The sequence below is a fragment of the Vicia villosa genome, linkage group LG1 (genome assembly GCF_029867415.1).
Source record: "Vicia villosa cultivar HV-30 ecotype Madison, WI linkage group LG1, Vvil1.0, whole genome shotgun sequence".
In the NCBI taxonomy this organism is placed as follows: Eukaryota; Viridiplantae; Streptophyta; class Magnoliopsida; order Fabales; family Fabaceae; genus Vicia; species Vicia villosa.
Window position 1 is genome coordinate 22,854,288 of NC_081180.1, and position 13,100 is coordinate 22,867,387.

At 37.7% G+C, this 13,100-nt stretch overlaps 1 protein-coding gene across 1 annotated transcript; it reads left to right on the plus strand.

The window, feature by feature from the left end:
* Positions 1–2,830: 2,830 nt before the first annotated feature.
* LOC131602629 (ABA-responsive protein ABR18) lies at positions 2,831–3,645 on the plus strand. Its single transcript, XM_058874788.1, has one exon. It carries the CDS (start codon positions 2,916–2,918, stop codon positions 3,390–3,392), a length of 477 nt encoding a protein of 158 aa, XP_058730771.1. The 5' UTR covers positions 2,831–2,915; the 3' UTR covers positions 3,393–3,645.
* Positions 3,646–13,100: the final 9,455 nt, after the last annotated feature.

Consider the following 13,100-nt stretch of genomic DNA (forward strand, 5'->3'; position numbering starts at 1 on the left):
TTCTTAGTAAAAGCGCTGCCAAAGAATAATAAAAAAGCATAAAAAAAAAACGCAACATACGAAAGCGCTTTTGGAAAAGCGCTCTTATAGGGGGGGCTTCCAGAGCGCTTTTTCCAGGAAAGCGCTCTTATAGGGGGGCCTACCAGAGCGCTTTTTCCAGAAAAACGCTCTTATAGGGGGGGCCTACCAGAGCGCTTTTTCCAGAAAAGCGCTCTTATAGGGGGGGCCTACCAGAGCGCTTTCTGAAGCGCTTTTGTTACCTACGCCAGCGCTGGCTTTCACAGCGCTTTTAAAGCCCATAAAAAGCGCTTTTAAAGCCCCAGCGTGTTGTAGTGCGATAGATCTTCAAATTTAAATATTCGACGGGTTGAATGAAATACGATTCCAGAATGAATTCTTTTCAGCTGCAATAGATTGTTTATTTGCGTTTATTTACTTTTCCGCATTTACCTTCCGCAAACCCAATCATGAAACTTAGAATACGAGAACGTTGAACTGCAGTTTTTCTCTACCAATCTCTGTAGACTACGATACGACATAACCTATATCACCCGATAATAATATACCTATTACTTTTTGCTTGCCGCTTTACCGCTGCAACACACACTAAACTAATGGGCTTTTACACACAGACTCATTACACAAGCTAACTTAGGGAACAAGCTAACTTAAACAATTTGGTTTAACAAACAGACCCAGTTTGACATGAAATTCTAGCATTTCGACTACTGCATATTTGAACATACTTTGACTACAACATTACAGGGCTTCAACTACATCATGTGAACAGATTTTGACGACATGCTAAAGTCCTGTCTAATTTTCGAACAAAGAAGCTACCCTTCGACGATACTAGAGATCGATCCAATATCTCACACTTTTAATGATATGAATTCGGATTCTATAAATGCTTTTTAAGAAAATTGCTCTCCAAAAAGAAATTATTATGACACTTGAACAGGAGATAGATAACCTTAATCCACTTGTGATTGTCTTAAAGACGCACATACATCTCTAGTTGATGAGGGTTATAACGTTTCTGACACTTTATTGAAAAGGTGGAAAAAGAATAATGTGTTAAATGTCCAATTTTAAAACTTGAAATGAAAATTCTCACGGACAATTAACTCATGCTACTTCACTATCTTGTTCATGTTCTAGCTCTTCAAGTGATAGATAGAAGGATGGTTTTCATGAAAAATTGTCACTAGGATAAATAGAAGAAGCATTTCATCTAAAGTTATTTGTCATTATTGTGGTGATAAGAGACATATTAGGCCTCAATGCCACGTTAGGAACTTCCAAGTTCCAAATGGTAAAATGGTATGGGTTTCTAAGTGTACTTCAACTAACCCTAAATGACCCATTGGTTTGGGACCTAAATTGCCTATTTGATTGTTACATGAACTTCTTGTATCCGCAAAAATATTATAGTTTCTAGATAACAGATGTTCAAGACACATGACGGGAGATGCTACCATGTTCATCAAGTTTGATGAAAAGGAAATCAATCATGTCATGTATTTGGGTAACACAAGAGATAAAATACTAGGAGAATGTATTGTGAAAAATCCATCCACAATCACCATTGAAAATGTGCTTTAAGTGAAATGGCTTAAACACAACCTACTTAGCATTAATCAATTATGCGACAAAGGGTACACCATTATTTTTTATACTCTAGTTGTTTAGTTGAGCATAAGGAAATTAAGGACCCTGTGTTTAAGGGTTTTAGGTTTGATAATATCTATATGCTTGATCTAGATGACATGCTAATGCATGAAACTAAATGTTTAGTAGCCAAGGGTGAAGATTCTTAGTTATGGCATAGACGTTTAAGTCACGTGCATTTTGACTTGTTAAATAAAATAGTATTAAAGAATCTAGTAATTGGTCTTCATAAAATGAAATACTACGTATTTAAAAGACAAATTATGTGATGCTTGCCAAATGGTCAAGCAAACGAGAGTGTCGTTTAAATTGAAAAAAGTTGTTTCCACATCAAAATCACTAGAGTTTCTCCATCTAAAGTTTGGCCCTTCGCGAACCAGAAATTTAGGAGGCAAATATTACGGATATGTACTTGTTGATTACTCCTCTAGATTTAATTGGACGTTATTTTTGGCCCATAAAGATGAAACTTTTGAAACTTTCGTTAATTTTACTAAGCTTGTCCAAAAAAATTTTAGTTTAAAAATTATCACTCTGTGTAATGATCATGGTGCTGAATTTATCAACCATTAATTTCAAAACTATCTCTATAAATATATCTATAAGCGCTTTTTGAGTGTTGCGGTCAGTTCTGATCTTATATGAGCCCTCACAGTCCAACTTACTTAAACTTTTTTAAAAAAAAAATCTAAAATATATCTTAAGTTAGGCAAGAACCTAAACTTTGTAAAAAATAAAAACATATTAAATCATAAATTAAAAACTAAATAAAAAATTTAAAAAGTCCTTTTCTAGAAGGGCATCATTAGTTTTAGACTTTAGTCCACATTAAACATCATGAATTTATAACATTTAATGTAAACACACAGTACACAATTGTTGAATTTGATCCGTCGAACTTCATTGAATTTGAATGCAACGTGTATGAAGTTAGCGGTATTGTCTTGTTATTATTATATACTACATCACTTTATTATACCAATTTATGTAGCAGCAGCATGAATGTTGATAAAAGGAATGAACAGAAAAATAATATCAATTGGCCAACAAATTGTCATGTTTGTGACAGAGAGTCAACAAATTGACACCAACAGCCGGGTCATAAATTGAGGTCGGCAAAGAAGGCAGTGTGCCTATAAATACAAAGCTATCCGATGCTCATAACTCACACAACCAACATACATTCATACATACTATCTTCTTCTTCACAAACTCCTCTTTACAACTTCATATCAATAAGCATTATGGGTGTTTTCACATATGAGAATGATACCACTTCCACCGTCGCTCCTGCCAAGCTATTCAAAGCTGTGGTGCATGATGCTGATGTCATCGTTCCAAAGGTTGTTGATTCAATCAAAACTGTTGAAATTGTTGAAGGAAATGGTGGTCCTGGCACTGTCAAGAAGATTACTTTTGTTGAAGGAGGACAAACTTTGTACGTGTTGCACAAAATTGAAGCTATTGATGATGCAAAGTTTGAATATAATTACAGTATAGTTGGAGGTGTCGGTATATCTGACATTGTTGAGAAGATATCATTTGAGGCAAAATTGGTTGAAGGTCCAAATGGAGGATCTGTTGGAAAGATGATTGTTAAATATCACACTAAAGGAGATGCTAAGCCAATTGAAAAGGAAGTTGAGGAAGGCAAGGCTAAGAGTGATGCTCTTTTCAAAGCCATTGAAGGTTACGTTTTGGCCAATCCTAATTACAACTGAGACTTCATCATTGCCTTGCTGGGTTTGTTGGTGTCTTATTCTTAATACATGTTATCTTCCAATGTAATACTAATAAAGTGTTGGATCTCTTGTTGTCAATTCCTTTTGCGTGTCAACTGTGAGGCTTGGTATCTTTGTATCTCAGTTTATCAATAATTTTATTTCAAATGAAAGCATATCTATAATACTTTTGTGGTTAAATTTGATAACCAGAAAAAGTCTCTAAGTAATAAAATCTAATATTTGTCTTCCACATTGATTGTGCATTTTCAACACCACAATTCGAAACTATTAAATTTGTTAACTTTGGAGATTTTTTTTGAAAAATTAGTTATGTGAAAAAAAAGTATAAATAGTTGAAGATATTTAGAGAATAAATACGATCATGTCTTTTTTCGAATCTGTTAATTCTCACTGTTGGTAACTGCGCATATTCATTTAAAATGAATTTATAGATTTATCTATTTCATTGATGTATAATTCACTCTTTTAACAACCCCAAATTTCTTAGGTTAGTTCGAATTCAAAAAAGGAAATAACACTCGTTAATTTCTATATCAGAACTATAATGATAATTTCCTAGATTAATTACTACACTATGAACAATTAATATATTTCAAGTTTCAAGAATTATAGTTAGTAATCATTTTCAACCTAATTTCAATTTATATGCTGGTCAACACACAAATAGTATTAAGATTATTTGGTGAGGATATGATCACAAAGAGGTCTAGAAGAGGGGTTGAATAGACCTATCCACTAAAAGAAAATTTCAAAATAAATTTAGGTCCCATAAACGAAATCAAAGATTTTAAGAAACACAAAAACATTACACACCTGTTAGCTGAAGATTTCGTTTTATGTTGTTTATCCTTCGAAGGAGTTGAGAATCGAAGGAAAGATGGTTACTGATGGCCATCCCTTAAAAAGTAAAAGAATGGCTACTGATGGTCATGCTTCGAAAAATAAAGACTTCTAAGTTCGATGAAGATAAGTGAACGCTGAAAGATTAATGAAAGCATATGTCTTCGGGACTTAGACAAAATTCATAGAATATGTATTCAAGTATTACTACTTAGCGTGTTTTTTAGTAGTGTTTGTTTAATACACTGCCACGCGTCGAAGATGGACTCAGGCGGGAAGATTTGAAATTCGAAGACGGTTTCGTAACCGTTCAACAACAGATGGCTTCGCTGGAAGTTCTGATGAGAAACGTGGCAGCAGATTAGTATAGGACCGTTAAGGTCGAAACTAGTATAAATAGGAGTCTTAGTGTTAGGATTCTGTGTGTTCATTTTGTACAAATCACTCACATATTTACTCAAGTATCAAGCGTTAAGAGAAAGAGTTCGCTGAGAAAATGTACGTATGACACCACCATTTTAATACATGTGTATTATCTTTTTGTTTTTATCTTTCAGAATTACTGCATTTCGTTTACTTCTTGCCATTTACGTTTCTGCATCTTTACTTTAACGTCATTTACTTTCGAATTACTTTCATGCTATTTACTTTTAAAGTCTTTTATATTTCTGCAGTTTAAGATTCTTTACGTTTCAATTGTCCTTTTAATTTTTTATGTCGTGTCACTTCGTTGAAGTCACATTTATATGTAACAAAGTGATTGTCAAGACTATTTGTTCTGTTAATCGAACAACGCTTATTGAAGAAGACAAATAATGAATATGGTTCGAACAAACATTGATAACAATCTTCTTGACTATGTGTCCTAGGATCAATCTAGTCGATCCTGCAAGTAACCAAATCATATTTATTATAGTTTGGAAGACTAGCGGTTGTTTACCGGAAATCACCGTAAACAAATTGGCACGCCCAGTGGGACAAATGATTTTGACTCTGATGGAGTGTCATCTATAAACTTGAATTGCAATGTTGTCTCGGTACTCCCTCACGAGTTTAATCAGGAAACTGAAGTAGAAGACTGTGAAGAGGCTGATATCGAAGAAATGGCAAAACACAGACCCGTGTGTTACTATGTGCTGAATAACGGTGCAGTAGAAGAACAGAATGCTTTCTTCGAAAGGCCTCATGAGGGTATGCGAAATCATTTGAAGCCACTCTATATCAGGGCTAAGATTGAGAACGTGGGCATAAATAAAGTCCTAGTTGATGGGGGAGCAGCAGTGAACCTAATGCCTCAATACATGCTAAAAAGAATTGGTATGTTCGATACGGATATAAGGCCACATAACATGGTTTTATCTAACTACGAAGGCAAAATAGGACAAACTCTGGGAGTTGTTCAAGTCAATTTGACAGTAGGCTCAGTTACCAGGCCAACCGTGTTCATGGTTATACCAGCAAAAGCAAACTACAACCTTTTGCTTGGTAGGGAATGGATTCATAGAGTAGCAGCTGTACCCTCAACCATGCATCAGAGGGTGACAATTTGGAGAGAAGATGGTATAGTGGAGAATATCGAAGGTGATCAGAGTTATTACATGGCTGAGGTCAACCAGGTGAACAAAAACAACTTCGACAGGAACTTGGCAAACATAGGCCCTTGTCATGCTGCTGAAGAGATGTATACCCCAAACAAAAATGCAATGTACTATTTGACTTTACACCCAAATGGATTCCAATGGGATAGGGAGATCATGGATGGTCCACCAGATCCAGCAACATCGGAGAATTATCCAGCAGTACGGCCAACGGGCTGGGACGATGACATTAATCATGTCTGAGTCTGCGTTCTTCGAAAAGATTTCGGCCTATGTGGCCGAGAACAAAAGAAAAACGGCTCTCGAAGCCGAACTATCAAATACAAAGATAGATACAGTCCTAACTAAAGAAGGAATATCAGAATTGGAAATACGTACGAGTTTCGAACTCCCTGAAGATACGGGTCCAGTTGAAGAGATCATAGGAGAAGAACCAAGTCAAAGGTTAGATGCAATATACGACGAAGAACCGTTGGGATTTGAAAAAGACCCGATGGCGTCGAACATAAAGATGTTGGCCCAAGATCCACTTGAAGAAGTCAATCTTGGAGACAATGATCAAAAGAGAATAACATATATCAGCGCGAAACTAGAACCAGAATTGAAAGCAACGGTCATCAAAATGTTGAAAGACAATAGAGATTGTTTTGCTTGGGATTATGATGAGATGCCTGGTCTCGAAAGAGACTTAGTCGAATTGAAATTACCAATAAAAGAAGGGAAGAAGCCAATAAAACAAACTCCCAGAAGATTCGCGCCAGAGATTCACTCGAAGATTAAAGCAGAGGTCGAAAGACTCTTACGGTGCAAATTTATCCGAACTACAAGGTATGTTGAGTGGATTGCTAATATAGTACCTGTAATTAAAAAGAATGGCTCATTAAGAGTATGCATAGACTTTCGCGACCTTAATGCAGCTACTCCGAAAGACGAGTATCCCATGCCTATAGCAGAAATGCTAGTAGACTCGGCCGCAGGTTTTGAGTATTTGAGCATGTTGGATGGATATTCGGGATACAATCAAATTTTTATAGCAGAAGATGATGTATCCAAGACAGCATTTCGTTGCCCAGGAGCAATAGGCACTTACGAATGGGTTGTGATGCCTTTTGGTTTAAAAAACGCAGGGGCAACTTATCAAAGAGCAATGAATTCTATATTTCACGACTTCATAGAAACATTCATGCAAGTGTATATAGATGACATTGTGGTAAAATCTACCTCGGGTATGAGTCATCTCGATCATCTGAGCCAATCATTCGAAAGAATGAGGAAATATGGCTTGAAGATGAACCCCCTTAAATGTGCTTTCTTTGTGCAGGCAGGCGATTTCTTGGGTTTCGTAGTCCACAAAAAAGGGATAGAAATCAACCAAAACAAGACAAAAGCCATTATGGAGACCAAGTCTCCCTCCACGAAGAAAGAATTACAATCATTGTTGGGTAAGATAAATTTCTTAAGAAGATTTATCTCTAACTTAAGTGGACGCACGCAAGCTTTCTCACCTCTACTTCGGCTTAAGCAAGGAAAATTCGAATGGCGTGCTGAACATCAAGAGGCTTTCGATCAGATAAAGCAATACTTGACTTGTCCACCGATTCTATCTTCCCCAAATGGGAAGAAGCACATGCGCCTATATATTTCAGCATCAGATAAAACAATAGGCAGCATGCTTGCCCAGGAGGATGAGAATGGCATCGAAAGAGCCATTTATTATTTAAGTAGAGTACTCAATGATGCAGAGACTAGATATACTGATATAGAAAAACTCTGCCTTTGTTTGTATTTCTCCTGTATCAAACTCAAGTATTATATAAAGCCAGTTGATGTTTACGTTTCATCTCATTATGATGTTATTAAACATATGTTATCTAAGCCAATACTACATAGTCGAATTGGCAAATGGGCTTTAGCCCTTACTGAATATTCATTAATATTTCAGCCTCTCAAGGCAATGAAAGGTCAGATTGTGTCAGACTTCATTGTCGACCATGCGGTGGTTGAGAATCATCAGCATTATGTAGATTTGAAACCTTGGAAGTTATATTTCGATGGTTCAACGCATAGAGAGGGAACTGGTATTGGAATGTTGATAATTTCTCCTGATGGAATTCCAACAAAGCTCAAGTATAAAATCGAAGGTCCATCATGCTCCAATAATGAAGCTGAATACGAGGCTTTAATCGCTGGACTTGAGGCTTTGTTAGAATTGGGGGCAACCAGAGTCGAAATTAAAGGAGACTCCGAATTGGTCATCAAACAATTGACAAAGGAGTACAAGTGCATCAAAGAGAATTTGATCATGTATTTTATCATCGCAAATAGGTTGCTCAAGAAATTCGAATACGTGGAATTCAAACATGTACCAAGGGTGAATAACCAGGAAGCAAACGACTTGGCTCAATTAGCTTCGGGATATAAAGTATCAAAAGAAAAGTTGGAAGAGTTGATTGAAGTAAGAGGAAGAGCAATGTTTACTAAACTTTCGCCAAGTGATCTGGAAGATTCACAATTGGGTTATGCCAATAAAGAACAATTCGAGGTACTAAATATAGATTCATTGGCTGACACAGACTGGAGGAATCCAATTATTAACTATCTGAAGAATCCTTCGACGGATACAGACAGAAAAATCAAGTATAGAGCCCTGTCATATTTTCTGATGGGAAATGAATTGTTCAAGAAAACTCCTGAAGGGGTATTGTTGAAATGCTTGGGAGAAGCAGAAGCATACTTGGCTCTATCGAACGTACATAGTGGGGCATGTGGTGCACATCAAGCAGGGCACAAAATGAAATGGCTCTTGTTTCGTTATGGGATGTATTGGCCTTCGATGCTAAAGGATTGCATAGAGTTCGCGAAAGGGTGCCAAGAGTGCCAAGAACATGCAGGTATCCAACACGCTCCAGCAAACGAACTAAGTACAATAGTAAAACCATGGCCTTTCAGGGGATGGGCACTAGATTTGATTGGAGAGATTCACCCCAAGTCATCCAAAGGGCAAAGATACATTTTGGTGGGAATAGATTATTTCACAAAATGGATTGAAGCAATACCACTGGCAAATGTGGATCAAGAGGCGGTGATTGAGTTTATTCAGAAACACATTATATATAGATTTGGAATCCCAGAAAGTATAACAACTGATCAGGGATCAGTCTTTACTGGACGAAAAATGCAAGATTTTGCCAGAGAAATAGGTTTCAAGTTATTTACTTCTACACCTTATTATGCCCAAGCAAATGGACAGGTTGAAGCAGCAAACAAAATAATAATTGGCCTTATCAAGAAGCATGTAGGAAAGAGACCCAAGAATTGGCATAAGACTTTAGATCAAGCACTTTGGGCTTGTCGAACATCTCCAAAAGAAGCTACGAATACAACTCCTTTCTAGTTGACGTTTGGACATGACGCAGTACTTCCAATTGAGATATGTTTGCAATCAGTAAGGATACAAAGACAAGCAGACATTCCTCCCAACGTATACTGGGAGTTAATGATGAATGAGTTAGTAGATTTGGACGAAGACAGACTTCGAGCACTGGAAATGATAAAAAGGCAAAAGGAAAGAGTGTCCAGAGCTTATAATAAAAAGGTGAAAGGTAAAACTTTTGTTAATAATGACTTAGTCTGGAAAGTTATTTTACCTATAGATCGAAAGAATCAGGCACTTGGTAAATGGTCCCCACATTGGGAAGGACCCTTTCGAATCTTAAAAGTATTCTCGAACAATGCTTATGAAATTGAAGAATTAGCGGAAGATCATAGGATCTTGAGAGTAAACGGGAAATATTTGAAGAGATATAAACCAAGTATGCACGAAGTAAGGATTGCAAAGACGTAGATACCCAGGGTACTACGAAAAGCCAAAATGGTCAGGCACCAAAATGGCTTCACAATCAGGAAGAATTATGGAAAGAAAAATCAAAGAAGACACCAAAATATTCTTTTTCATTTCAAGCATGGGAATACATTCATTACAAAAAGATCCAAAGAATAGGATCTGAAGTTACAAAAAGAAGGAAGGCATAAATATATATAAAAAGATTAAACCTAAGGTAAAAACTTGCTAGTCAATCCTTTGGTTTAAATTGTCCAAAGACAACACGGGAGAAGGTTCAGCCTCGAACATATCCATGGCTCCAGAATTACGCATCCTTCTCACTACGCCTTTCTTAAGAAAAATGTAGCTAAGGAGTCTCCCGTACGGAAGACAAGTCACAACCCCTCGACGGTCAACACCGGCAGAGACAGCTTTAACAAGTCCCTTGAAGATCATCAAAGGGATGTTAATTTTCTTCCCTCGAAGACCACAGAGGATAAACTCCAAGTCTTCAACCATGATGTTGTTTTCGTCAATCCGCCAAGGTTGGAAGTTCCCCACGAGCATCTGGTGCCAGATCCTGATGACTTTGGCACTAAAGCGGTCATTGTCCATAAGAGTTCTCAGCATGAGATGAGTAGTCATGCTGAAACTGTTGTCATCAAAAGTTTCACCAGAGTTATTGCATCTTATCAGATTGGCAATAGTGGTGGGAGTAATGCTGAGACGAGCGTGTCGAATAACAGAATCAATGGTGGTCCTACCTTCAGGATCTATGCGTAAAGACGCATTCATCCAGAATTCTGCCACCATGTTGGGGTAAATAGCACCCTCCAGGACTTCCTCAAAATAGAAGTCTAGTTTCTGGTTAACAAACAGGGTTTCGATGGTGATGAAATGGCGAACAAGTTCATCCTCAGAGAGTCTGAACTCGCCTCTAATGAGGGCTTTGATGTCGTTAAAGAAGAGAGGTTCAGCCATTGTAAGGTAAGAAAGTTGTTCTGAAAGAGAAGTTGTGTGTTTTCTTTTTTCTGTGTTTAGTTTGGAGAGAAAACGCATGAATGAGAAATAAAGGTGATATTGGACCCTTTATATAGAAGGGGAATACTGAAGGGTGGGTTTTAATTGCCAATGAGTGATTGGACTGCGGTTGGTTTTCCAAAGAAAGAAGTTATGGCTTCCGCCGTTTCCCGCCCTTGGAAGTTGAGAAGTAATCATTAAACTGATGCACGCACGTCTGAAAACCGACGTTTTGGAGAAAGTGACGTCACTTTTAATAATGATTATGGCTAGAAGAAGTGGAAACGTCAAGTCTAGAGGCAAGAGTGCTGCGAAGGATGTTCAGGTTCTACATGTTGCATTTAATAAAAGCACTGTAGGAAATCTAAAGATATATCTTGACAAGAAATTGAAAGATTTGCTAAATCAACAATGGCAAATATGATAGAGATAAAAGGGAGTCAAGCGTACAAATATTATATGTCTACAGTGGCCTCGATTACAAAATAAAGGTGCAATAAGTAACAAGATCGACAACATTTAGTTGAAATCTTCAGGGAGATCCTTTTTGATCTTCAAATATTGAGTCTCCCATGAAGACATGCGAAGTTCAATTAGTGCCCGGTGTTTCTTCAACCTTTTGATTTCTGGCACTAACTTTTGTGCAGTCTCGAAATGTTTCATTCCTGACTGCACCACTTCGAGCAAGTCTTGTTGATTAGACTTTTGTAGGACTGCTTGACAACTTTCAGCCTCCTTTATCTTGCCCTCGAGTACTTTGATTTCTTGTTTCCAAGAGCCGATTTTCTTCTCATAATCATCAATGGCCTTCTGATTTTCTGAATGTTTGAGCCTGAGGGCCTCACCTTGTTTCGTTGCATCCATAGCAAAATTCCATGAAGAGTCATGAGAGGCCTTTGTCTCAGATAACTCTTTTTCGACATTTTGCCTTCGAAGGATGTTAGCTTGGAGTTGCTCGAGTAGAGAGCCCAGCAGAACAATTACCTCTGAAACTTCTGTGGAAACTTGAAGCAAATCTACTTTCTTTAGAAGTTGATTTAAGTTGTGGCTCTTAATAGGGTCCCGGTTGAGAACATCTACAAGATTGACCCCAAAGAATCTTTCTTTTATTTGTCGAAGAAGACTGGGAATATCTTCCTTGTCACTAGAGTCTGCAGTAACAGCTGTTGAGACATTAAGCTCCGGAGGCGAAGGAGTATTCACATTCATAATGGCCTTTAAGAAACTGAGAGGATCAGTTTGCTTAAGTTGTTCAAGCTCTGAAGGAGTAAGCTTTGCAGGGGCAGGCGTCGAAGTTGTCTCAGGAATGGTTTTTGCGTCAAGAGTTGAAGTTCCATGAGAAACTGGTTTTTCAGGCTGAGAAATCTCTTCCATAGCATCTTTCTCCGACGCGGAATCTTCGTTGTCATGTGATTGCTGGTTCACATTATCGCTGCCTGAGAATGGATGATCCTCTTCCAAATTTTTGCCTTGATGGGTAGGTGGGGATTCGTCAGTAGAGTGGCTTTCTTCGACTGGTTCATTAGGCAATATGGTAGCAATTGGCCTAACGTCTTCAAAGACTGGTGAAAGAACACGAGTTTGATTTTGAGAGGTACCTATGTTAAACAGAGCAAAGTTATTCAAAAAAAAAAAATAATAAAATAAACTTTTGAGGAGTTTAGTTAACGAAAGTTAAAGTTTGACAACTACCATAAAGTTTGTCAACATCAATGGTGAGGCCAGGGTCTTTAAAACCGGAAGTAGCAGTGCCAGCATCATCCTGCAATAACAAGGTAAAGTGTCAGTACAATTATTTAGTTAAAATCACAAGATAATATGTGGGACAAACCCAAAGTACCTTGGGTGGAATATTGTCTGGACTTGAATTATGGCTTTCCACAACGAAAGCATTACTAGCAGCTTTCAAAGGAGACTCTTCAGAGGACGCTTTATCACCAGGAGAAACAGATTTGGAAGGACTTGCCTTTCTCCCTTTTCTCGAAGGGGTAACAGCTTTGCATTTTTTCTTCTGTCCTTGTCTAGTTTGAGGAGGGGATTTATCTTCGCCATCCGAACCAGTGGTCGAAGAAGCTTTACGCTTCGAACCCGTTGGGGGTTTCGAACTCTGGCAAGTCGAAAATGAGAAAGATGAGTACTAATCACATATTGTACAAGATTGAGAGTATGAGATAAGTATGTACCGTGGGCTTCTTATCAGTGACGAGGGAGTCACTCCCACTTGGTTTATTGCTTTTAGATGTCCCAGAGTCTTTTGGGGCAGAAGCTTCCTTAATCTTCCTCCTTCGTGCAACAGCTGTAGTTGAGACTGAAATCAGTATATCAATAATGAAAAGATAAGTCAGTCGAAAAGATTGCCTTAATCCAGACCTTCAGGTATTGGAGTCAGGACACGAACATGTT